Source organism: Heptranchias perlo, chromosome 11 (assembly GCF_035084215.1).
Source record: "Heptranchias perlo isolate sHepPer1 chromosome 11, sHepPer1.hap1, whole genome shotgun sequence".
NCBI classification, from domain to species: domain Eukaryota; kingdom Metazoa; phylum Chordata; class Chondrichthyes; order Hexanchiformes; family Hexanchidae; genus Heptranchias; species Heptranchias perlo.
The window spans coordinates 12654624-12682294 of NC_090335.1; the positions used below are offsets into that span (position 1 = coordinate 12654624).

Below are 27671 nucleotides of genomic sequence, written 5' to 3' on the forward strand. Positions count from 1 at the left end.
GAGACGTCCTGAAGACATGAAAGGCACGCTATCAAATGCAAGCTCTTTCTTTCTTATATAGTTCAGGTGGAACTGAATCAGTTATGATAGCACGGAACAAAGAAAGCCTGTTCGACTCATCACATCAGCTCCATCCATGTTATGCACAATCCACTCTTATCTTAGATTCTACCCACCCTTCTAATTTCCTGAGGAAAGGTTTGAGAATGTTTCTCCCAGGCTCCAAGGGTAACTAGCTCCAGAATATCTACCTTACATTATCCCTCCTTGACTAGTTGCCTTTCTTAGTATGACATTTCCATACCCTCCGTAGCCCAGCAACAACTGTATTTTACAAAGCAATCCATTATCTCCATGTCTACTTATCTTTGTGTACCTAAACATATTCACCCAAGTCTTTTAAAAGGTGTTAGTTGATGCAGCAGTAATTGATGTAGCTGGAAGTTTGTCTAGTACTCTGTGGGAGATAAAAATCCTTGAAGGATACATCCCTGAACGTTGCTGTAACACAAACACCTGAGCTCTTAACAAAAGGAACTAAAACCTGATGTCATCGCTTTTAACATGAGTAAAACACACAGCGTTCCTCCAATTCTGGCCTCTTGTCCATCCCCCACTTCCTCTGCTCACCATTGGTAGCTGTTCCATCAGCTGTTGAGGCCCTACGCTCTGAAATTCTGTCCCTAAACCTCCCCGCCTCTCTCTCCTCCTTTAAGTCCCGCCTTAAAATCTACCTCTTTGACCAAGCTTTTGGTCACCTGTCCTAATGTCTCCTTCTTTGGCTCGGGGTAGATTCTTGTCTGATTAAGTGAAGTGCCTTGGGATGTTTTACTATGTTAAAGACGTTATATAAATGCAAGTTGTTGTCGTTGTTGTATATGTCTGTAAATGGTTACTGTATATATTCATGTAGAAGACTAGAAATTCAAGGCACTGTTTGGGGATTGAAAATTTGGTGACAGTCTGTACTCAACTCACTGGGGTAGATGATACCCTCTAGCTCTAGGAGCACACCCACCTGACCCAGTCCCACTCTCCTGCCCCATACCTCACTCAGGCTCTTGGTTTCCTGCTCCCTCTCTCAGATTCCAGGTCTCCTATTTATTCCCTGCCAACATGCAAAGATGGCAACACCTGACCCAGTTTGCTGCATTGAATGATGGCTGGCAAGTAGGAAGGTCTTCTTAGATGTGAGTAAATGTAATATTTCATAAGGTCCAGTTTGTCGAGAGCAATTTGGCTTAAGTAGCAGCTTCACAATCTGTGACTTTGGTACTTTCAGTCATGTTGCCACGCATTGATCATGGTCACACAATCTAATCAGTATTTGTAGATTACCAGAACTCTCAAGTCCCACGCTCTGAGGGTAGAACTTCAATAGATGTATTTCTAACAATAGTGGGCAATTTTACGAGCAAATTGATTTTTTTTTTACAAATTATTTATATTTTTACATGTTATGTTACAAGTTGTATTTTTGACCTGTGGGGGGTTGGCTGGCTGAGGATGGAGTCCAAAACAAAATGTCAAAAATATTTTAAGCATCTAATTGGTTCACCCCTTCCTTTTTTGGTGGTTGCTGCTGATCACCCCATTTTCAATTGTTTTTTTAAACTTCATGATTGATGGGTTTTGATTGCTGCTTGGTATGATGTCTACCTGATTTGTTGTTGCTCTGTGAATATGAAATTTGAGCCAAATTAGATGGATGCATGACAGACAAAACAACCACTATAAGTATCTTTTTTAATTAAATACAGCGTATCACCCCTGTAGCGTTGCTCAGTGTGATTTGGAGCATATGTTGTTTTATAACAGGGTTTAAGTATCATATATATTTTACTTATAGTGGATGATCTTAAAGAAATCGTGCAACATTGTTCTACAAAAGGATTATTAAAATCATTTTCTTTTAAGTTTTAAAATCAGTTATGTTTTACCTTCTGTATGTGGCACTATATCCTTTACCTCTGGGGGAGGATCCATGCGTAAACCTACAAGTGTTCCCATATGGACAGTGGCCTGTTTTCATCCAATTACGGCATTGTGTCTAGATAAAAATACAGGGAATTTGTAATTATACAATTGTTGAGAACAGCTTTTAAAAATATATTTGCTCAATAATAAACATGGATTGTCCTTTTTATAATTTTTACATAAAACCTGTCACTGGAAGGAGATGGTGAGACATTTTTGTTCACAGAAAACTGATATTCAAACATTTAGCCCCTTCAGTGCTCAAGGCTAATATTTTGGTCAAATGTTTACAAAATGGGTTACTTGGCCTTTTGGTAGAACATAACATTCACAAAGAGCTGAATACATTCAATGGAGTACATAACTCACATGAAAACATTTGCAGAAAGCCAAATCCAAGATATGCAATAACATTTCTGGACCAAGCTACTGCATATAACTTTATAAATACATTTCTAACACTGGTGCTAAATGATAATGCACGTTGTGACGAGATTTAGAAAATTATGAAGCAAAATTCTAAAGGCATCGATTATAGAAAGTCAGTACAGCACACATCAATTTTATCAATCTCCCCAATCCCATTTTTCAATTTTCCAAAATGGTTTCCCAGTTTTAACAGAATTCACAGTATTCTCATTCTAATCCAAAGCAATCAAAAACTGCCAATTTTCACTAACCAAGCAAAGTTCTATCATACAATGAAAATAAAGTTGAAATTGCTATCTCATGAATTATAAACTTTAAAGTAAATTAAACACATTTTTAGAAGTTGTCTGCAGCCACTTTGGAACACAATTAATTATGTCCTTTCTGAGTATCAGAGGTTTGATTATTGTTAATTACCAGTTCTGGACAAGCCTGGTGTGAAACTGGCTACTACAAAAGGACTGAAACAAGTTATAAGGCACCCAATTTTTCTTTTGGTCCAGTTGAGCAAAGTTACTAATGTTAGAAAGTAGATACAGTTCACCTGGGATTTTGAAAACTAGACAAACATGTGCCTCCCTCTTGCTCCTGGGTCAAGGTTTATTTTTCCTGGTAGCTGCCAAATCTTGCTGAAAGCTGTATTTTAAAAATTGTTTAAGTATTTGTTTAAGTAGCGTAGAGCTAATAGAGCAATAAAAAAGCTACTCCTGATGTGAGCAAATTATTAACATAATATTAGTGTTTATTTCAGTGTCATCCTGTGCAAGCTAAAAACCTAAAACTTTAACAAAATAGCCAACCCATGGAGACTGGAATTTCTCAGGACCTGCTGATAGTCTAAGGGTTATAATATTCTGATTAGCAGCTTCTTACGTTTGAATTACTATGCATTTCGACACTAAGTTACGTCGCTAAACTCATAGAGGGCAAATTTCCCTATTTTATATATATCCTGGTACTGCAGGTTTTTTAGGGCTTCTTGGGCATGTTTTAAATTCAACAACTTAAGATTAAAAAACTTTGTTTTATAGGTATATAGTCCATCAACCCTTACATCTCCTTAATTTAATTAAAGCAACCCGCACCTTTTCTTTGTTTTGAACATAAAATGAATTTGATTCGGAGTGCTGCATCATCCAGGAAAATTAATTTTCATGACTTCTGTCACGTTTGGAAACTAAGAAGTAAGGTCCGTTTCCAAACTCAGCTCCTCTTTTTCATCTGTGCAGGTAAGAATTACAACACTTCAAACCACTGAAGCAAGCCACAGAAATCAAGTCATTTTGTTAATATAATTAAAAAGGTACATTATTTCAATCCTGACTATTTAATCTAGCTATGAACCAAGTACATTATGGGTCTCAAACCTGATTAAAAAATCCTTAGTAACTACAATAAAAAAAATGTACACCATGATGGATTAGAGTTTCTGAAAGTGCATCTTTCACGTATCACAATACCGTAATTTGGATGTTTCTGCTGTTGAACATCATGTGATGCACAGATTTTTTAAAAATGTGAGTAAAAAGTAAAATACTGCAGTTACTGGAAATCTGAAAAAAAAACAGAAAATGCTGGGAACACTCAGCAGGTCAGTCAGCATCTGTGGAGAGAGCAGATAAGTATATATTTGTTCAGAAGAGTCTGCTCATAAAAGGTAAACTCGGCTGTTCGCTCCACAAATGTTTAGAAGTATGATTTGTGCTCACTTTATAACACTGATGAAACATTGTAGCCTGATGTTCTGAATTTGTCTAGAGTTTTTTTCTGAGGTTATTGCTTAGCACATATGAGAGAGAGAGAGAGAGAGAGACACACCATATTTCTATGAAGTAGATACTGTGTCTATTTCGGTTCCCAATGATAGTGAATAAATGATTCACGGATATATGGCAGATTATTATCTGAATGATGATTGGAAAAGGGGAGGTGCAACGAGACCTGGGTGTCCTTGTACACCAGTCGCTGAAAGCGAGCATTCAGGTGCAGCAAGCAGTTAGGAAGGCAAATGGTATGTTGGCCTTCATTGCAAGAGGATGTGAGTACAGGAGCAGGGATGTCTTACTGCAGTTATACAGGGTCTTGGTGAGACCACATCGGGAGTATTGTGTGCAGTTTTGGTCTCCTTATCTGAGGAAGGAATGTCCTTGCCATGGAGGGAGTGCAACGAAGGTTTACCAGACTGATTCCTGGGATGGCAGGACTGTTGTATGAGGAGAGATTGGGTCAACTAGGCCTATATTCACTAGAGTTTAGAAGAATGAGAGGTGATCTCATCGAAACATATAAAATTCTAACAGGACTAGACAGACTAGATGCAGGGAGGATGTTCCCGATGGCTGGGGAGTCCAGAACCAGGGGTCACAGTCTTAGGATACAGAGTATGCCATTTAGAACCGAGATGAGGAGAAATTTCTTCACTCAGAGGGTGGTGAACCTGTGGAATTCTCTACCACAGAAGGCAGTGGAGGCCAAGTCATTACATGTATTCAAGAAGGAGATAGATATATTTCTTAATGCTGAAGGGATCAAGGGATATGGGGAAAAAGCGGGAACAGGGTACTGAGTTCGACAATCAGCCATGATCATTTTGAATGGCGGAGCAGGTCCTAAGGGCCGAATGGCCTACTCTTGCTCCTATTTTCTATGTTTCTATTTCCTTTTATTTAATGAAATGTTACACAAGTGGTTATCAACTGGACAATTAGAAAAATTTTCTTTTTAAGTGAAAAAATTTGGTACAGTGAACAAGCATTCCAGCCAACAGTGTTTATCCTAACTGGTGCATAGCAAGTTGAGAGGTCAACGGTCATCTAATTACAAAATCCAATATGTTCACCAATAGTGGAAGTCAGTTAGAGAAACCTACAATGATGGCTGCAGACAGGGCAAAGTGGTAGAATCAACAGATGCTGCTACCTCACCTTATGACAAGATTATGACCTCACCTTGCTCAAATAGATTACTCCACTTAGCAGCCTGGCTGAAAATATCCCAAATGTGACTGGCAGCCGACACTCAAACTCAAGTTACTCTCACGATCAATGACAATGACTGATGAGAGATGTTTTATGAGTAATGTGTCTGAAGTGAATTAACACATGACTGACAGTCCAAGGTTTTTAAATTAGCCTTGTTGTGTCTCAAATCATTCTGACATTATTGTACAATTAATGTACACCAATACATTTATTCAGCAATGCTATTAAAAAAAATTATAAATTTTTCAAGAACATTTTTAACCTCATATTATAAAATTATGGCTAAATACCTTCTGGGGAAAACGTGCAATACAATATCTTACGATGAGTGTCAAACACAGGACCAAAAAATAATCTTTGAAATGAAATGGGTGATGATACAGGTGATTCCTCACTTAAGTCATATTGTACTGACAAAGAAGTGAACCTCAGGAGCTTTAAAATATGATGTGGGAGTTGCATTACATGCCTTTTCCAAACTTAAACAGAAGCAGTATTTTATAAACCGATGTAATGCATAGGAACATACAAGAGTAACCGTGAAATGCAAGTATGACTTTATGCTGAATTTTTACAATATTTACATTTTAAATTTTTCAGACACTTCATGCTGCTTCAGCATCCAAACCTTCCTCCCTCCCAACTGTAGTGTCAGTGGAGTATCCCCACCTCTCACCAAATTAACTCTCTTTTGTTTCATTTTTTGGAGGGAGACATTTTTCTGAAACAACGTAAGTAAAAAGGGAGAAACGACAAATGTTATATTGATCATCGAATAAGGCCTGTTGAGTATATCGTGCAGTGGGAATTGCTGTTCAATATTTTCTATATTATGATTTTTTTTTAAAAGAAAATTGTCAACAGATGACAAAAAATGAGAAGTGTACAGCACACCCCAGCAGTCTAACACCTGATGCCGCCGTACAAATTCTGTGCTTCGTTTCTGGATACCACAACTACACGTCTAAACAAAGTGCAATGTGAAAATACACACTGTATTCAAAACCATTTTACACAAAAAGTGTTCATGAATACATCTCTCCATTGTACCTTAAAAGTTGTACTCCAGGGAACCAGAAACACATTAGGTTTAATTTAATATTTTTTAGTGAATTCTATCAGGAACTGGAACCGTTTCCCAATTTTGGCACTTAATGTCATCAAGTACTTCCAGATCTGGTACATCCCCACATGAACCTCTGGTCTGCCCGAAAAATGTGCCTTAATCCTATCCTCAGAAAATCATCCTCTACTACATCAGTGGAATACGTGTATTTCCTTCACCAACCATTCTTGTATTTTCTCTGAACAAGGCTGCCAATTCAGTGCCAAATTATGGACAGCTTTGTGCTATGAACTGGATTGAGGCTATCCATGTGCATTTCACTTAAAACCCAAATAGTCAGTAGAGACCGGAGTTAGGTGGGATTCAGTCATGTCTCAAAGGTAAAAGAATAGAGTTCCCATACATTGCACCACCCAGTTCCCAGATCACTACTCAAGTCACTGTTGCTAAGCACATTTATATTTTCAAACATGCCCCCTGAACAGTGAAGTTGTTGCAATTTTTTTCTACTCTTTAAGTTGCCCAGGATACTGTCATAAATACCTTTTCAGAACAATGACTCTCTTATGGAAGGCTGTAGGATTCTAGTCCATTGAAGTACAGGAGTAAAAAAACCCTGTAAATTCCTGTACTATACCTGCAAATGATCAAGATAATACACACCAAACTAACTAGCTGCAGATACCTGTCACAGCAAATAGGAAAAAACTAAAAAAGACAGATGTATTTCACAATTAAAATAATAAATATTCTAAAAATATGCTAATTAAAACTTGCTGCTGTTTAAATTACAATCAACTTTAGTATCTGACAACACATCATATGAAATATCCAAATATTTGAGGAGATCCCACCGGGTCTATTTACAGACTCTATTAATATTTTGGCATCGTGTAAATTACTCTGCTATCCATATGTTACCTCTGAAGGTTTAGGAGGTATTTATCACACACTAAAACTCACCCAACCTCCTCCACAAACTTTTAACTTGATTTGATTTTAGCAAAGGACTGAACCCTTCCTACCCTACCTCTCAGCACCCCACCTTAAAAAAGACTCCATTCTCTTTGATCAGAAATTTCTCTGATCAATGATCATTTGCATATATAGTTCAGCAGTCCTCTGGCTACAGGTATTTGTTTTGTATTGTTTCAGGACAAAAAGGAAAAACACAAGATATTAAGAATGTGATGTAAAGGAGCCATTGTTCTGGAATATTGGAGGTTATATATAGAAGTGTCACAGTGGTTAGCATTTAAATAAAAATAGTTGTGCTTGACACAGTGGGACATGTATTACAGGGCATGAGAAAGTGGGTTAGAGCATGCCCACCCCTCAGCTTGAGAATAGCATACAGGGAAAGTGGAGAAATAAATGTCAAAATGGACCAAAAAAAAATCAAGTCATTTTCAGAATATGGGTCTGAAAATATAAATGGAATTGATAGGTATTAGATTAACAGCACTGCAGTAATTAAATGCAATCATACCATTTGTTATATTACGGTATTTGTTTCTGTTTGTCTAGAGTATCCTTTTAAGAATATATTTAGTAGAAATACTGGAAAGTAGAAGCTGTCCCCATTATAAAATACTGACCTCAGCACTTGACCCTGTGCTAGGCCCAAGCCTTTCAAACACACTGGGTCTACGAGACGTGCTCTCAGAAATGGTCTTTGAATTTTCAACAGTAACCTTCCGCCTCACTTTTGACATTCTGATTCATTGGAAGCTAAAAATAAAAAGACAACCATATGAAAGTGTACAGGACAACATCTAGCTTCTTCATTTGCACTTTTAGCTTTAACCGTGATAAATGGAAAACTAAAACGCTAAATATAGCTCTGAAATAAGTAGATTACACAACAAAAGATTGTTTCCTTGGGAACATGAATTTGCAAATTAAAACACCAGGTTTGTAAAAATAGGCTTCCTATGTTTAAAACAGATGCAGTCTTGGGGTTTGGTTCATTACATTTGTTGGGATTATCTGGAAATAAAATTGCTGGATATGTTTATTCAGTGGTCTGTTTCTTTATGAATTCACAGCCATACTTTTCAAAAGGTCACAAAAACACAAGATAAATATGGATAAGTTCAGTCCATCTTAGCTCATCCATTCAGGGAAGCCTACAGTCCCCCATCACTGTAACCAGCTACCAAGAAGTTCATTCCATATGTTAATCACTCTTTGTGAAGAACTTCCTGATGTCAGTGCTAAATTTGCCCAACCTTACAAGGCCTTTCGTGGTCATTGTGGGGAAGATTTCCTCGGTTATATTTGTAAGAACATTTTAAAACGCAACTATAAAGTATCTTAGGGATAGTTTTGCAACGCTCCGCTACCAGAGTAGAGCTTGATTAGTGGCGAGTGCAGGTCAGAGAATGGGGCTATTGTGTCATAATTATATCTCCAACCCATGCTCGTGTCTAGCAAGGCTCTGCGCTGGCAGCAAAATCTTGCAATATCGCTCGTCTTGTCTATGTGGAAGATACCCGTCAGTAAGCTGTGCAATATAGAATTAACACGAGAGGGGGAAGCAAATAACTGACCCATAGATGTGAATACAGCATATATAGGAAAGTCAATATAGGAACAGGAGTAGGCCATTCAACCCCTCGAGCTTATTCAGCCACTCTATTAGACCACGGATGATCTGTACCTCAACTCTACATATTTGCCGTTTCGCCATATCCCTTAATACCCTTACCACAGCCTTTTAGGGAGCGTGTTCCAGATTTTCACTACCCTTTGTGTGGAAAAAATGCTTCCACTCCTAACTGGCCTAGCTCTAATTTTAAGATTATGCCCCCTTATTCTGGCTTACCTCACTAGAGGAAATAGCTTCTCTGTATCTACCCTATCGAATCCCTTTGTCATTTTAAAGGTTTTAATTAGATCACCCCTCCATCTTCTAAACTCAAGGGAATACCAACCAAGTTTATGCAATCTGTCTTCCTGATTTAACCCTTTAAGCCTCAGTATCATTCTGGTGAACCTGTGCTGTATCCACTCCAAGGTCAATATATCTTTCCTGAGGTGCGATGCCCAAAACTGAACATAGAACTCCAGATAGGCCTGACCAAGGCTCTGTACAACTGCATCACTTCCTCACTTTTGTATTCCAGCCCCCTTGAGATAAAAGCCAACATTCCATTAGCCTTTTTGATTACTTTTTGTACCTGTGCACTAGCTTTTAGTGATGTGTATACAGACACCTAAATCCCATAGCTCTTCCACAGCTCCTAGTCTCTCACCCTTAAGAAAATATTCCGATTGATCTCTCAGATCCAAAGTGGATGACCTCACACTTCCTCACGTTGGACTTGGAAATATATCGCCGTTCCTTCATTGTCGCTGGGTCAAAATCCTGGAACTCCCTTCCTAACAGCACTGTGGGAGAACCGTCACCACACGGACTGCAGCGGTTCAAGAAGGCGGCTCACCACCACCTTCTCGAGGGCAATTAGGGATGGGCAATAAATGCCGGCCTTGCCAGCGACGCCCATATCCCGTGAACGAATAAAAAAAAACTCCATTTGCCACCATTTTGCACACTCACTTAGTCTGTTTGTGTCCCTTTGTAAATTCCTGCTCCAATCAACACAATTTACTATGTGTCCTAACTTAGTGTTAACTGCAAATTTGAATATATAACTCTCCATTCCTTTATGGAAGTCATTAATATATATGGTGAAAAGCTGAGGCCCCAGTACAGGTCCAGTACTTGTCACATCCCACCAATCAGAGAACAAACCTTTCATCCATACTCTCTGTCACCTACCTCCCAAGAAATTACCAACCCATTGCTCAAGGTTATCTCCAATGCCATGCGTTTTTATTCCTGCTAATAATCTCTTGCATGGAACCTTATCAAATATATTCTGGAAGTCCATACAGGCAACATTCATAATCACTCCCCTATCCACATGCTAGTGACCTCAAAAAATTCAACTACATTAGTCAGACATGACCTACCCTTCATAAATCCATGCTGGCTCTATTTGATCAGCTTGATCTTGTCCAAGTGCTCAGTCACTCTGTCCCTGATGACAGATTCCAGTAATTTCCTCAGATCAATAAATTATTTTGCCCCATCATGTCACATGATGAGATCATACAATCTACATGTCTCTCAAGGTCACATTATATGCAAAAAGAATGCTTAGTGACAGCAGGGTGAGGGGATGTGTGCATATATGCAAGATAATGGCATAGTGACCATTGTAGCTATAGTACTGTTTATGATAAATGGAGTTCTGTTGTAGAAACATGTACTGAGATGAACGAGGATGAGAAACGTCTTACAAGTGCTGGTGAAAATGAACATTCAACATTAAAGTTTTGTGGGAAAGATATATTAAATAAGATTTGTGAAGTGATGTTCAGTGTGAGTAGGGCTGTCACTAGGCTTATTTGGTGTGGGGGAGGTGTGTGAAGAAAGGAAACAAAATCACATATAAGCCATGCCTCCTGCATGATACTCTAATTTCACCACCAAAATTACTTGCAATGCAAGTGACAGACCTGCAAGTACTAATACTTCACCCTGGCTCAAGATGGCCAATCCACATACAATCCTGCTGGGGGGAGGAGGGGGTTTCAAAGTTCATGGGAACATAGTATGTAAATTTCAAACATCCTCCATGATGCTTTACTGAAATCATGGTGATAATACTGCAGCTGTCACTAATCAATTCTGCCCACAGTTGACAATATCACAACACACTTAAACATTCTCACTCAGTGGTGTTCTAATGGGAGCATGAAATTGTAATACTACATTCACGAACTGTGAAAAATGCCCATCAGTACAACTGCTGATTTTGGCCAGCAAAATTTAAGTTGTGTCTAGACTAGACATTTTGAGCTAAAGCAGACCAGGGCAAAGCACTGGTAGTTAAAGATTTGGCAATAGTCGTAGGAACAATTTGAGATAATGGGCCAGAATTTACTATAGCCATCAAACAAACGCCACCCGCCATTCGTTAGAAAGGATATGGGCAAGGGCAAGTCTATGAGCTTTTGCACTGGAAGTTGCTGTAAGTTAGAGATATAAATAGCACGGTGCCCTCTAGGGCGCCTTGGAGCTGTGTGAACAGGGCAAGCAACTGTGTATCTCCTTAACCAATCAGACTGAAGGATCGTTAATGAACAGCACAGAGGACTTTTAAGTTAGAATGGTGAATTCAATGTCAAATCAGGTACAGAAAGAAAATAAAGAGAGGGAAAGAAAGATTGGATTGAGAGAGAGAGAGAGCTAGGAGAAGAAAAAGTAAAAAAAAATGCATTTAAATTTTTTTTTAAATCCCCAACAATTAGAAGCTGAAATAATGAGGCTCCACATTTGTAAAAGTTAATTTTCAGTGCCAGAGGTTGCGTTAAAAAGGGTACTTAAACTGAAAAGTACAAACCTTAACTTTCTGTAGCAAGTTTAGTTCATATCTACCATGCAAATACAGGATCTTCACGCCGTTCAATGCATTTCAATGGTGAGTCAGACAGTGAGATGCCGTTTTCGGGAAGCTAACAACAGAGCAGTGCATCTCGGACTCCAGCTTCTGGACTTTCACATTTAACCACACATCTGCCCTCGCCTGAAGTTGCTGTGCAATTTGCACATAAAGAACAGTGAGTGCTGTTAGCCTCACCGTTATTTTGACAGTAAATTCTGGCCCAATGACTTAAGAGCCTCACACATGAAGCATACTACAATTGCATTAACGTGCATTGGTTCAGCTACCGCAAAGGCAGAATGTAACTGAGCTATTCAGGCTAGAAGGACCCAGGCTCGATTCCAGACTTGTGCTGAGTTTGCTGATCTGAACCTGGGCAGCAGTTGGATTTCTGTGATTAACCTCAGCACCCTTGAGCCAAGGAGAAGAGATGAGGGTCACAGGATTTTCACTTGATCAGTACCCAGTGATCTCTGTAGGAAAGTGCATGTGCTGACATTGAGGGAGGATAGGATTGGGCTTGGCCATATTGCTGCCCATAGCGCAACTGCCTACCTATAGTCACTGTCTAAGCTTACACCTGAAGAATGAGCATTTAAGCAAGGCACTGGATAGCAAGTACACCTGTGGAAACAGAACCCAGGAGTTAATGCCTTCAGAAGTGAAGAAAATTGACAAGAGGAATTCAGGGGAAAAAAGCACGTTGGCTTAAGTAGGATTTTCCTATAGCTTAATGCTAACAATATGCTACATAGACCATGTAGCAAAACTATTAAATATGTGAAATTGTAGAGCAAAACTCAGCCAGAACAGATATAATCAGTGCCAGTAATTCAAAATACAAACTCATGGGGAAAACCTCACCAGGAGGAAAAATAACTACATTTAAAAGAATAATGGTTGGGCATCCAGAATAGACTTTAACAGTAAACTGGAACTTTCTTATATAAACTGAAATTTCACTCATCTTATGTATGCCATTCTGAACTAATACTAGATATTGCAAAAGGTGGTGTTGGCATGACTCCCTGACTGTGGGGAGGAACTGAAGTGGATGAACGAGTGGGTATCCTCCCATTCTAAGCTCCATGCACGTACTCCAATGTATAGGTTTTGAGACAGCACGCAAGATGTTTTTTGCATCATGGCCCAAAAATTGAAGTATTCTACTTTCCCCCCCCTTCCTACTTTAGCAGCACTGAGCACTCACATTCACTCCTGAAAAAGGTCACAGATACTTGCATGTCAACTACCGGTAGTATTCAATAATTGGAGCGTTGTTTGAAAGAGCTTAACCTGTATTAAGCACGCTTAGGGCTAAGTTTTCACCCAATGGGTGGAAAATACAACCCTTTATTTTCACCATGCCATTATTTCCATCATTACTGATATGCTCTTCCACGTTGATTCAATCTCCACTTACAATTAAATCAGCTGTCATTCAAACTTGGGGATTGGAGGTGGAACCTACTGCAATCTTCAAGAATTTGGAACCTCACGTGAGGTCTCACCTCTTTTCACTGAATAGCAGTCATTCTATTGCTTCACACACAAAAATTCTTTAATACTCTAAATTAAGCCCATGCATAACAAACTTGAATTTGAGCAGCTTATGGTCCCTTTAACACTCAAAACTTCTTATGTTGTTGCTGTTCCACACAGCCATCAGCATTGACATAAGGTTTAAGAACATCTATTATTTCTCATGCTTAGTTCTTTATTCAATACCCACATATGTATTGCAGTCAAAGGCTCCTTTGGCCAATTTGATGGTTTCAGCTGACACCTCCACTCAGCTTAAGAGCTTGTATATATTTCAGTAAACCCTTTCAAGGAGATACCAAGAAATGGTATCTACATTTCCCCCCATAACACTACACAAGTTTAAGTGCAGTTTGCTCAAGGGTCATCAACAGAGCTCATTGTGATCACCTGAAATGGAGTACTGGATGACATCATTCAATACTTTACATACTAGCAAGGCTTTGGAATCTAGCTCCTTTAACAAACTGAAGAGCAGTCCACTAACTCAGACAGTAAACTTAGTGTAGAACACCTAGAATGTTCAAGATTATTTCATCAAAAATACTAGCCAAGTTATGCTCCTTGTTGACACATAAGATTGGGAACATGTCAGGATCATCTGGGTCTTTCACAATCCCTTCCTGATTTTGCTCTGAATATTAATGCCCACTGCACTGTATTCAGGTCAATTTTCATTTAAGAGTGCCTCAAAGACCGAAGCACCATTGGCTATCTCTATCAGCAAAGACCAAAGCCTCATTAACAACCAGAAAAAAGCATAAAAGCAAAAAACAGAACTCATCTGAAACAATTTCCATCCTTCTCTGGTCCCCAGATATTCTTTCCCAACTCTAGGCTTCATTAGTAATTATTCTGAAGCATAGAATTCCAATCTCCACCAAGGTATTTAAAGGAAAGATTCTACTCAACCATAGCTGAATGATACCTTGCAAGTCAAAACATAGGGCTATAGTCGCTGGATCAGTAGGAAGTGATATCTATCTATCTCCGGAACGATCACTGGCTTTGCACCATTAATAGTTAAAAAGAATCAGTCAATGTAGCTCAATATTTTAAGAGAATCAGTTATCAAGTAAAATCATGGGTCATCTGCTTCAAAGGAGGAATGCCATCTGTGACAAATCAACGAGACTGGAAAGACTATTTCATTTTGGTACTATGCACGAACAAGCAAGAAGGGACTCATTCTCACCCCTATGCAGGCACATAAGGGTTTGATATCAGCACTACTATAATAATTTTTTGCTTTTTCCAATCTGCAGGAAGGCAGAGTGTCACTTGATAATAGTGTCTGCAATTTCCAAATTGGGCCTTATGCTCCAACAAATCCTGCTTCAAGGCAAGACTATGTACTGAATGCAGAGGATTCCATACATCCAAATCTACTGGCTTAAGTTCATCCAGACAAGTGATGCAGATTGCTGCAACAGTGGGGAAAACATTCCAGACAACTGGTGTCTACTGCAACGATGGGTGAAGCACCCGACGGCATGAGTGATAACTCCCATTCTGAGACAGAAACACATTGATCACAAAACTTTTCCGCAATCTGCAACTAATGTCTTTTATGTGGGATGCAGTTGTAATCCACAGACTGCTGTTTAACGGGTATGCCTAGGTGAGAATTTCAAATTTGATATCTTATCTGTGGGCAAATCTCTTGGAAACTGTATTTACAGGGAAACATTTCTTTAAGGAACAAGTAGAAGTGAAAGAGAGAACTTTGAGAAATGTCAGAACGTCAAAGCAATGCCAGGCATGGTTTCTTAAGTGGATAACCTACCACCCAGTTAGGCATTCATTGATTCATCTACAATCGTCTTGGTAAATAAAACAGGATTCAGCCTGAAGCAATTGTCCAGCCTCGTTATCATTCAAAGAATGAATCTGTGACAAATCAATGAGATTGGAAAGGCTATTTCATGTTGGTGCTTTCACGAACAAGCAAGAAGGGACTCATTCTCACCCCTATGCAGGCACATAAGGGTTTGATATCAGATATCAGATCTACTAGAATAATTTTTTGCTTTTTCCAATCTGCAGGAAGGCAGAGTGTCATGAAGATGTCTTTATCACAGAAAAGGTTCAACAGAACACTTCAATGCACCATATATGATATAGGATGGATGGAAATATTTTTCAATAAGTTGCATGATGATCTTTCAGAATATTTTTGATTTAAGAGCCAGCAAATTCACTATCTATCATGCCTCAAACTCCTGGTATGGGAAATTTCTGTATGGCCTCTTCTCCCGCCTCCCCATCCCCTTTTATTCTAGCAATTCAAACACTGTATGACACCATAATGGTCATGCAGCCATCCATTGAGAAAGAAATACAGTCCCCTGCCACCCCCTACCCTGACCCATCATAACAGTCACCTGTATTCATTGCATCTTCCATGTCTAAAAAGGATAAGATGCATGGTTCTGAATAATGGAGGACAGGTAAGTGACCTGAAGGTAGGAGAACACTTGGGAAATAGTATCCATAATCCAATTAGGCTCATGCTGAAAATAAAAAGGTCTAGAAATTAGCTAATTTCAGTAGGATGAAAGGGGACCTAGCCTAGATTAATTGTTGGAAAAATATGGCAGATCAAATAGTAGACCAGCAATTTAAATACATACACAGTAAGCACAGATTAATCTGTTCTGACTAGGAGTAAAGCAGGTGTGTCAAAGGCTAGGGTTCCAAGGATAAATGGAGGAGTTTGAGCAAAAATTAGGTTTAAAAAGAGGCTTCTATATATATATATATATATATATATATATATAGCAAGAAATAGTAAAAGTATGGACAAGAAGCAAAAAGGACAGTTTCAAAAGGAGTATCTGAGTAGGACGTGGAAGAGCCAGTACTGGAGATAGATAATGAACAGGAAACACTATGAATAAAGTTAATGGGACACAGAACTTGAACAGGTGATTCAGGCTGATACTTCAGTTCTGCAGGGAGTGCTGCATTGTCAGAAATGCTTTCTTCTAGATGAGACATTAAATCAAGGCCTGTTCAGGTGGATATAAAAGATCCCACTACACTTTTTCAAAGACTACAGAGTTGTCCAGGCCGACATTCATCCTTTAACCAATACCTTTGAAAAGATTAACAGGCCATTTATCTCATTTGCTGTTTGTGGTACCATGCTGTTTGTAAATTGGCTACCGTGTTTGCCTACAAAACAAGAGTGACTACACTTCAAAACAAGAACTTGCATTTATATAGCGCCTTTAACATAGTAAAGCATTCCAAGGTGCTTTATAGGAGTTATTATCAAACAAAATTTGACACTGAGCCACATAAAGAGATATTAGGATGTGACCAAAAACGATAGGTTTTAAGGAGTGACTTAAAGGAGAGAGAGGTAGTGAGGTGGAGAGGTTTAGGGAGGGATTTCCAGAGCTTAGGGCCTAGGCAGCTGAAGACATGGCCGCCAATAGTGCAGCGAAGAAAATCTGGAATGTGCAAGCGGCAAGAATTGAAGGAGCACAGAGATCTCGGAGGATTGTAGGGCTGGAAGAGGTTACATAATTAGGGAGGGGCGAGGGGAGGGATTTGAAAACAAGGATGAGAATTTTAAAATTGAGGCATTGCCGGACCGGGAACCAATGTCGGTCAGCGAGCACAGGAGTGATGGGTGAATGGGACTCAGTGCGAGTTAGGATATGGGCAGCAGAGTTTTGGATGAGCTCAAGTCTACAAAGGTGCAAGGCGGGAGGCCGGCCAGGAATAGACAAGTTTACAGGAAACAAAAGCATGGATTAAGGTTTCAGCAGTACATGATCTGAGCTAGGGGCAGAGGTGGGCGCTGTTACGGAGGTGGAAGTAGGCTGTTTTGGTGACGGAGAGGATATGAGGTCGGAAGCTCAGCTCAGGGTCAAATGGGATGCCAAGTTTGCCAACAGTCTAGTTCATCCTCAGACAGTGGCCAGGGAGAGGGATGGAGTTGGTGGCTAAGGAATGGGGACCGAAGACAACGGCTTCAGTCTTCCCAATATTTAAATGGAGGCAATTTCTGCTCATCCAGTACTGGATGTCGGACAAGCAGCGTGACAAAAGTAAATCACTAGCTGTGAAGTGCTTTGGGACATTCCTACAGAAATGAAAGGAACTATATACATGAAAGTTCTTCTAAAAATAAAAACAAACCTCAGCTCAGGTGATATGCATCCCAGAATAACAAAGGAGGTAGGGGAGGAGATAGCATAACCATAATTTTCTAAAAATCTTCAAAACAGGAATTGTGCCAAAGGACTAGACACCTTTGTTCAAGAAGCAGAAGATAAGCCAGAAAATTACAGGTCAATTAGTCTTACTAGGTATTGAGGGATATGGAACAAAGGCAGGTAAATGGAGTTAAGATACAGATCAGGCATGATCTAATTCAATGGTGGAATAGGCTCGAGAGGCTGAATGGCCTAATCCTGTTCCAACGTCCCTCAGTTGTGGGTAAACTCATAGAATCCAGAACACGATGAAATTAATGAACACTTATAAAGGCATGAGCTAATCAGGGACAGTCAGCATGAAAATATAATTGGTAGTTTGTGCGTTACTAATTTAAATGAATTTTTCAGGAAAATCACAGTGTTTATAAAAGGAATGGGATATATGTTGTAGATGGATTTTCAGATGGTGTTTGATAAGATGCCACATAAAAGAGTATGAAGACTGAGGCATACTATGTTAAAGAGAATATAGTGGCATAATTAGAAGGCTGGGTGGAAGGAGAAACAGAGCAAAGGAATAAATGGATGTTCTTAAGTTGGCAGTATGTGATTAGTGGCATGTACCAAGAAACTATAGTGACTTCTTTTGTTTCCCGCTTATATAAATGATTGGACATAGGCACAAGATGATTGATATCAAAGTTCACTGATGATATCAAATTAGGGGCCATTGCAAATTGTGAAGACAAATGCAGGAGATTGCAGGACATGGAGAAGGTAGTGGACTGAGTAGATAGACAGCAGGTGTTGTCCAATATAGAGAAATGTGAAAAGGGAGTATATTGTAAACAGTGGAATTCTTAACAGCGTGGAAGAACAAAGAAATCTAGGGGTGCAAATATCATAGATCTTTAAAGGTGGGGTTGTGGGTTTTATACACAGGAATATTGGATACAAAAGCAAGGAAGTAATGTTGCTTTTTCGTAGAATACTGGTTGGGCCACAACTGGACATAGTTGCACTCCTTGCCATGGAGGGAGTGCAACGAAGGTTTACCAGACTGATTCCTGGGATGGCAGAACTGACGTATGAGGAGAGATTGGGTCGACTAGGCCTATATTCACTAGAGTTTAGAAGAATGAGTGGTGATCTCATTGAAACATATAAAATTCCAGCAGGACTAGACAGACTAGATGCAGGGAGGATGTTCCCGATGGCTGGGGAGTCCAGAACCAGGGGTCATAGACTCAGGATACGGGGTATGCCATTTAGAACCGAGATGAGGAGAAATTTCTTCACTCAGAGGGTGGTGAACCTGTGGAATTCTCGACCACAGAAGGCAGTGGAGGCCAAGTCATTACATGAATTCAAGAAGAAGATAGATATGTTTCTTAATGCTAAAGGGATCAAGGGATAGGGAGAAAAAGCAGGATCAGGGTACTGAGTTAGATGATCAGCCATGATCATTTGAATGGCAGAGCAGGCCCGAAGGGCCGAACGGCCTACTCTTGCTCCTATTTTCTGTGTTTCGGAGACTCTACCCAGTGAGGGGGTGGAAGCAGCCTTATGAGGGAGTTTAGCTGGTTGGCTGCAATTTTCAGTGGAAGTCCTCAGCAGGAGGGTGGGAGTAGTCAGTGGGAGAGTGTCTCAGGCCAGGGTCTTAGGCAAGAGAGACCCTCCAGCAAGTTACATTCATTAATGAAGCCTCCTCCTACACATGAGCTGATTTCATGCTGTTTAAAGGGCTGAAATCACGGGAGAGCATTTAAATAGGTTCTACTAAAACTCAAACAGATAGAAAACTTAGACAGCTAAATTTTAATGAAAAACTCAGTCTCTGTACTAAACATTGCGAGTTGGTATCTCTGTTGATAGCTGCCTAGAATAGCATTAGGTTTTGTAAATACCGAGTGTTAGCCTAGAGGGGATCTTGTAGTTGATTTTTTTTGATGGCACATTAATATCCTTTTTATTTTGACATGAACACAGATCGATCATGTTTTTTCTTCTGCAATAACAGTATAAGTGATATTACATTAAATCTGAACAATTCTCCCCAATGGCTTAGCTGGCTAAGGTAATGAGCCATAACGACCAAGGCGGCTCCAGGTTTAATCCCCGGTCTCTGCCAAGTAGTTGATCTCAACCACAGCAACTGTGTGGGCACTGCAACTAGGCTCAATATATTGAGGGAAGGTGGGAGAAGAGATGTCAATTGAACAACAGTTTGCTTTTATGCAGCATCTTTAACGTAGAAAAACATCCCCAGGCAACATAGAGGCATAAGGAAAACAGCTGAGTCAAAGAAGGAGTGATGCAGGGGGGTGATCATCAGCTTGGACAAAGAGGTGGGTTTTGAGTGAGGTCTTAAAGGAGGAGAGGGAGGTGTAGAGGCAGAAGAGTTTAGGGAGGAATTCCTAAGAGTGGGGCTTAGGCGGCTGAAGGTAGGGCTGTCAATAGTGGAGCATGGGAATGAGGGATGCACAAGAGGTCAGAGTCAGAGGAACAGAGAGTACGGGGTGAGGGAAAAGAGTGCTTTGTAGGGCTGGATGAGGTTACAGAGATTGGGACAGGCGAGGCTATAAAGGGATTTAAACACGAGGGTGAGAATTTTAAATTTGAGGGTTTTGTGGAACCGGGAGCCAACGTAAGTCAGTAGCAACGAGCACAACAGGCAAGCACAACTTGGCATGGGATGGAATATGAGTGGTAGAGTTTATGGAGGGTTCAGGATGAGAAGCCCAGGAGAGCACCGGAGTAATCAAGTCTGGAGGTGACAAAGGCATGAATGAGTGTTTCAGCAGCAGATGAGGTGAAGTAGGATGGCAGCAGGTGTTGTCGTGGAGGTGGAAGCAGGCAATCTTTGTGATGAAGGATGCAATGTCGGAAGCCCGGTCAAGGATCAAACAGGAAGTCAAGGTTGTAAACAATATGCATTCTCACATCCCATCACTGTCCAGTGACCCCTGTGGAAAGTGCACGTGCGGCTGCCAGGGGAGGACAGGATCAAGCTTGGCTGTGATGACCTTCACAGTCAATTAGCTGGCTGACACTCACTATCATGGCTTACATCTGCAGAATGGCCACTTGATCCAGACATCAGAATGATGATCACCTGTGGAACTGCACCCCAGCATGAGTCAGTGGCTCCTGGAGAGGAGGGGAGGAAGAGAGAGCAAATCGTGGGCAGAGGGGAAAAGTCCTAAGCATCTTCCCAGTTAGATCCCCAATGTGACCCCCCCTCAGGCAGGGAATTTGGAAGATGGACAATGGAGCTTCACCTATCTCCCAGGAGGTGCATTTCTGCAGAGATGGGGAGAAATCTGGTAATCTTTTTCCTATTCCTCCTCCACTTAGTAGAACATGTTGTATTAGGGGCACAACTGAGAACCAGGGAAGAATTCAAATACCTGATTCTGACCCCAGCATTTTGAATTATTAGGCTTCCTATCACAAGAACTGCTCGGACATCCCTCAAATTTTAATTCTTAAGGAAGTGAAATTTAATTTACCACTCACCCCAAACAGCGATTCAGAATGTAGCTGATTTAGCAGTTGGAAGACAGACAAGGAGGACAGCTATTTCAAATTCTGTTATATAAAAAGTCATTGGTTCCTAGATTCATTCATCCAAAGATGGTGTTGAATTCTCTGTATTTTCACATAGCCAGCCTGACAGAGACTATGTGTTACAGGCAATCCTGAGAAAGTTTCCTAGATCTGAGCTTGAAAAGTGCTTTTGCAACATACAAAATATAAATAAGAGTTTTAAACACTAGGCAGGCAAATCATCAACAGTTTTTTTTTAAAAATGTTTATTCCAATTTTGTCTCACTAAGCCACAGACCCCTGCCTTAACATGGCTCCAAAAGCATCAGCGGCCCTCTAGCATCTCACCAATCACATGTCAGCACAGTGAGTATCAGCAGGTCACACATGGGCGCATCACAAATGAGCCCGGTCCTCCGTCACTCGACATTCAAACTCAAACACAAACTTGCAGGATCACTAGGTACTGATCAGGAACAGGAGCCCTGGCCAATCCTTCCGCTTCACGGTCCAGGGAAACTGAGGCAAACTGTAGCATCACCTCAGCTAAAACCAGCCAATCCAACACAAACCGAACCTGGGAACCCATCATTCTGCAAAGCTCAGTTTCATATTAGGTGTTGCTTTTACCCACTGGAGAAGCTTTCTCTTCCGGATGTGAGATTATTTGTCTGTTTAAAATAAATTTCACAGTATATACATGCATTATACAAAGATACCAGATAAGAGAGTGAATGACATAGAAAAAATAGAACTGGAACACTACTTCAAACTAAACCATAACAGTAAGGCAAAGGTGTACAAGTTTAAACTATTGAAAGGCAAACTTAAAACTGATATCTGGAAGTTCTTCACAGAAAGCTTTTCAGGTAAAGTATCAAGGAAAAAGCTCTAGAGTCACTAAGAAACAGCTGGCTGCTTTGATCCGGGGGCAGGGGAGAAAGAAAAACTGTAGGTTCCTTCTGAATGAATGAGCTACGAATGGCCTTCCTAAACCATATTTATCTTGTGATCTCTGCACACATGGTACCCTGCTCTGTAACAATAGTTAATTTCTCCAATCTGGTGTTTTTACCCTCCTTTTCCCACCAGTTTTCTCCATTATGGATCAACTCCTTGTTCAGGTCCAGTTCCATAAAATCAGTTGTCCACTTGTGAGCTTAGACAGTATCTGCAGGCTATTTGAACATGTAGCATAATAGTTGAGCTTGATTCTGCCCACACACACATACACTTCAAGCAGAGGTTGCTGGATAGCGATTAGGTGCTGATAACCTAGCCAGTTTTCCCATCCTCAATGCAAGATGCTGAGGCTAATTGTTGCACCTCTATCACCACTCTGGCTGAAATCAGCTGGAACCTGGCCTGTGCGGCAAAGCTATTCACTGCCATCACCAGCTAAGCCACTGGGGAGCATCTTTTTTATGTGCCGTATCTTTTCAAAGAACTGAAGTGCAAAACTGCAACAAGCCATTATATGTGCAGCAGTGGTTTTAGCAAAGATCACTCCTCAAATGGCTGTGTGGCACCAAACTCTTAAAACAAGCAGTGTGCCAGCATTTTTCCCTCTACTATTTGGAAAGTACCCTGATCATTTTTACATGGCGGTTGAACTATATTCAAAAGACCTATCAGAGGACCATAGTAAATTTAACATTCTAGATTCACAGGAACGATGGGCCTTTTGTGCTATAAGATACTATGCTTCTGAAAAGAAATAGTTTTCTTCTTTAAATCTGCATAAGTTACATAAACCTGGATAAGCAGGACACCAGATGTACAAGAAATCTTAGCAGCATGCCTTCCCCGCACTCCAAACAGATGGCTGTGATGGCAAGTCTGCCGGAACCAAAGTTATGGGGAATACGGTTTGTTCAATTACCCGCATGGAACCCCTTCAGTGAGATATCTGTCCCTGCTAAATCATTCCATGATGTCAATGAAAGGAACCTCTATTAAAAACAAGGGTTGCAACTTCAGGTCGGACCTGCGAGCCAACCTGGTATCATGGGGCCTCAAGCATATCGGTACTCTGCTTCCCCAACTGGCAGTTTGATTTCCTGGGTTCCGGTGCCACTGGATTGGCTTTCAGGCCAGTTCAACGTCGTGGCCCCCAACGTTTCCAATGGACCGATTCCAGGGCACACAGGAACACAAGGAGGTAGAAATTGGTCTTCGGCAGTAGCACAAAACCGGCAGTATCACAACCTCGGCCAGGCATGCATCCTGGCTTCAATGGGGTTGAATATTGAGCAGGATGTATAACAGGCAGAGGCGGTACTGTCTAAGACGGATTTCTACCCCAAGACACTTATGGATGAGGAAGACCATTCAGCCCATCTTAATATAACCTTCCAGATGGAGCTGCCTAGCAAGAAGGGTGACCCACACAGGTAATAAGATTCTTGTAACTTTGTCCTTTTTTTTGGAGGGGGGTGCAATACTTGGAATAAGAAGCATCCACCAGACTTTAATTCCCCTTTAATGCCCATGTTAACAAAACATCCTGGATTTTAAAAGCAAATGTAGAATTTGGCCCGAAATGCTGCTCTCTCTTCCCCCACCCGGCAACCTGTCCCCGTCCCTTTTGTTCCTACTCCCTGTTGCCCGGGGGGGGGGGGAAAGAGTCTTCAGCCACCCCGATTTGGGGGGAGGGGCCGCGGGGTATTGCCCCGGTGAACTCCCTGGGCTCTACGCCGACCATCAGTCCCTCCGCCGCCGCCCATGAACCCACCAACAGATCTTCCTCCTCGCCCTCTCCGCAACCGCGCGGTCAGCGAGCGCCTCGAGTCGAGGCCCAGGCTCACCGGTCAGGCCTATCGGATATTGCCGCGCATCGCACCGCCCTTCCGACAGGGTAGCCGGTGGGTTCTGTACAGGAGCGAGCCCGGTAAGTGAGGGTACCTGGAGCGGTTGAAGATGCCGGTGTCGGGTCCGGACAGCCGCTGCCTCTCCTCCGGCTCGCGCTCTCCCTCTCAATCCACGGCGCCACCGCCGTCTCGAGCCCTCGTTGCTACCGGGTCACTGAAGCGGCCCTGTACGTCATCACTCCGCGACTGTTTTCATCCACAATGGAGATTGTGTGTGAAGCTACTGAGGTGACAACCTGTGCTAAAGAAGTGGAGCAGGTAAAGGAGATTAGAATCATGGAATGGTTACAGCACGGAAGGAGGCCGTTCGGCCCATCGAGTCCATGCCAGCTCTGTGCAAGAGCAATCCAGCTAGTCCCAATCCCCCGCCCTATCCCCGTAGCCCTGCAATTTTTTTCCTTTCAAGTACTTATCCAGTTCCCTTTCGAAGGCCATGACTGAATCTGCCTCCACTGGTTCTTGACCCTTCCGCTAATGGGAACAGTTTCTCTCTATCTACTCTGTCTAGACCCTTCATGATTTTGAACACCTCTATCAAATCTTCTCGCAACCGCCTCTGTTCCAAGGAGAACAACCACAGCTTCTCCAGTCTGTCCATGTAACTAAAGCCCCTCATCCCTGGAATCATTCCAGTAAATCTCTTCTGCACCCTTTGTAAGGCCTTCACATCTTTCCTGAAGTGAGGTGCCCAGAACTGGACACAATACTCCAGTTGTGGCTGAACCAGTGTTTTATAAAGGTTCATCATGACTTCCTTACTTTTGTACTCTATGCCTCTATTTATGAAGCCCAAGATCCCGTATGTGTTTTTTTAACCACTTTATCAACCTGCCCTGCCACCTTCAATGATTTGTGCACATATACACCCAGATCTCTCTGTTCCTGTACCCCTTTTAGAGTTGTGCCCTCTAGTATATTGCCTCTCCTCGTTCTTCCTACCGAAATGTATCACTTTGCATTTTTCTGCATTAAATTTCATCTGCCACGTGTCTGCTTATGCCACCAGCCTGTCTGTATTCTCTTGAAGTCTATCACTATCCTCCTCACTGTTTACTACCGTTCCAAGTTTTGTTTCATCTACAAATTTTGAAACCGTGCCCTGTATACCCAAGTCCAAGTCATTAATATATATCAAGAAAAACAGTGGTCCCAGCACCGACCCCTGGGGAACACCACTGTACACGCCTTTCCAGTCTGAAAAACAATTGTTCACCACTACTCTCTGTTTCCTATCCCTTAGCCAATTCTGTATCCATGTTGCTACTGCCCCCTTTAATCCATGGGCCGCAATCTTGATGATAAGCCTACCGTGCGGCACTTTATCAAACGCCTTCATCTACCCTCTCTGTTACCTCATCAAAAAACTCTATCAGGTTAGTTAAACACGATTTGCCTTCAACAAATCCGTGCTGGCTTTCCCTATTCAATCCACCCTCATCCAATTGACTGTTAATTCTGTCCTGGATTATCGTTCCTAAAAGTTTCCCCACCACTGAGGTTAACCTGACTGGCCTATAGTTGCTGGGTTTATCCTTACACCCTTTTTTGAACAAGGGTGTAACATTTGCAATTCTCCAGTCCTCTGGCAACACCCCTGTATCTACGGATCTTTGGAAGATTATGGCCAGTACCTCCGTAATTTCCACCCTTACTTTCCTCAGCAACCTCGGATGCATCCCATCCGGACTGGGTGACTTATCTACTTTAAGTACAGCTAGCTTTTCAAGTACCTCTTTAACAATTTTTAGCCCATCCAGTATCTCAACTATATCTTCCTTTGCTAAGACTGTGGCAGCATCTTCTTCCTTGGTAAAGACAGATGCAAAGTACTCATTTAGTACCTCAGCTATCCCCTCTGCCTCCATGAGTAGATCTCCTTTATGGTCCCTACTCGGCCCCATCCCTCCTCTTACTACCCGTTTACTGTTTACATGCCTGTAGAAGATTTTTGGATTCCTTTTTTGTTGGCCACCAGTCTATTCTCATACTCTCTCTTTGCCCCTCTTATTTCCCTTTTCACTTCCCCTCTGAACTTTCTATATTCTGCCTGGTTCTCACTTGTGTTATCAACCTGACATCTGTCATACGCCCCTTTTTTCCATTTCATCTTACTCACTATCTGTTTTGTCATCCAGGGAGCTCTGGCTTTAGTTGCCCTACCTTTCTGCCTCGTGGGAATGTGCCTGGACTGTACCGGAACCACCTCCTCCTTAAAGGCCACCCACTGTTCAATTACAGTTTTGCCTGCCAATCTTTGATTCCAATTTACCCGGGTCAGATCTGTTCTCATCCCATTGAAATTGGCCCTCCTCCAATTGAGTATTTTTACATTAGAGTAGTCCGTGTCCTTTTCCATAGCTATTCTAAACCTTATGATGCTGTGATCGCTTCTCCCTAAATGCTCTCCCACGGACACTTGGTCCACCTCATTCCTTAGATCCAAGTCCAGTAGTACCTCCTTCCTTGTTGGGCTGGAAACATACTGGTTAAGAAAGTTATCCTGAACACATTTCAAAAATTCCTCCCCCTCTGTGCCCTTATTATTATTGTCATCCCAGTCTATATTAGGATAGTTGAAGTCCCCAGTTATCACTACTCTATAGCTTTTGCACCTCTCTGTAATTTCCCTGCAAATTTGCTCCTTCCCACTAGTTGGTGGCCTATAGAATGCACCCAGTAGTGTAATGGCACCTATTTTATTTCTTAACTCTAACCAAATAGATTCTGTCCTTGACCCCTCAAGGACATCCTCTATCTCCAGCACTGCAATATTCTCCTTAATCAATACTGCCACACCACCCCCCCCCCCCAACTTTCTTTCCTTCCCTATTTTTCCTGAACACCTTGTATCCAGGAATATTTAGTACCCAATCCTGCCCTTTTTTGAGCCAGGTCTCTGTTATCGCCACAACATCGTATTTCCATGTGGCTATTTGCGCCTGCAGCTCACAAACCTTGTTTACCACACTTCGTGCATTTACACACATGCACTGTAAACCAGTCTTAGACTTTCTTGTACTCTCTCTTAGTCTGACCCCACCTAATACTGTACTATTACTTGCTTTAGTGTTATTTTTCTCCCCTATCCTTTTTGCCCCTTGTTTCTCCTTTCCATTGCTACATCATGGTTGCCCATCCCCCTGCCAAATTAATTAAATGAGCTCCATGCTTTCTAAGAAAGTATCGCAAACAATGGCATTTGTTTCAGTAAATGAACTCTTTTCAGCACCAGTAAAACCCATTGAAATAAGTAAAGGTCTTTCCTCTCTAAGACACGTGGAGGAAAAAAAGTTGTTTTTCACAGAAAAGGTGAATCTCATTGAAAATAAGTGAAGTTTTGAGGCTTTTGCAAAAATGGGAGTGATAATATATCTGTTCCAGGCAGACTAAAGTGAAGTTACAATAATGGAGTCTTGTTGCAATACCAATGTGCTCGGTCACAGAGTGATGGCTACAAAATATAGTGTTTTAATTCAGAAAGTGTACGCATTAGTGTAATGAAGGATAGACAGGCTCTCAACATACACTGTTTAATTAATTTGTGCAGTCTTATGTATTCATTATCATCCTTCCTAATAAGTATATTGGGCAGTTTTATTCTGTATCATGTCAGCGTTTGCGTTGGACTA

At 41.2% G+C, this 27671-nt stretch overlaps 1 protein-coding gene across 9 annotated transcripts in view; it reads right to left on the bottom strand.

Moving 5' to 3' along the window:
• zc3h13 (zinc finger CCCH-type containing 13) overlaps window positions 1-24239 on the bottom strand; it is a 127257-nt gene extending 103018 nt beyond the window's left edge. For 6 of the 9 annotated variants that reach the window (XM_067992552.1, XM_067992546.1, XM_067992550.1 and 3 more), the window contains exons 1-3: window positions 24077-24239; window positions 8052-8184; window positions 1941-2050 (exon numbers count right to left, since the gene is read on the bottom strand). In XM_067992552.1, coding sequence (XP_067848653.1) covers window positions 1941-2050; window positions 8052-8168 — 227 coding nt within the window. In that variant the 5' untranslated portion in view covers window positions 8169-8184; window positions 24077-24239. Of the gene's footprint in view, window positions 1-1940; window positions 2051-3491; window positions 3628-8051; window positions 8185-24076 lie in introns of those variants that run through there. The other 3 variants (XM_067992547.1, XM_067992548.1, XM_067992553.1) reach the window with 3 other exon arrangements.
• Between the last annotated feature and the right edge of the window lie 3432 nt (window positions 24240-27671).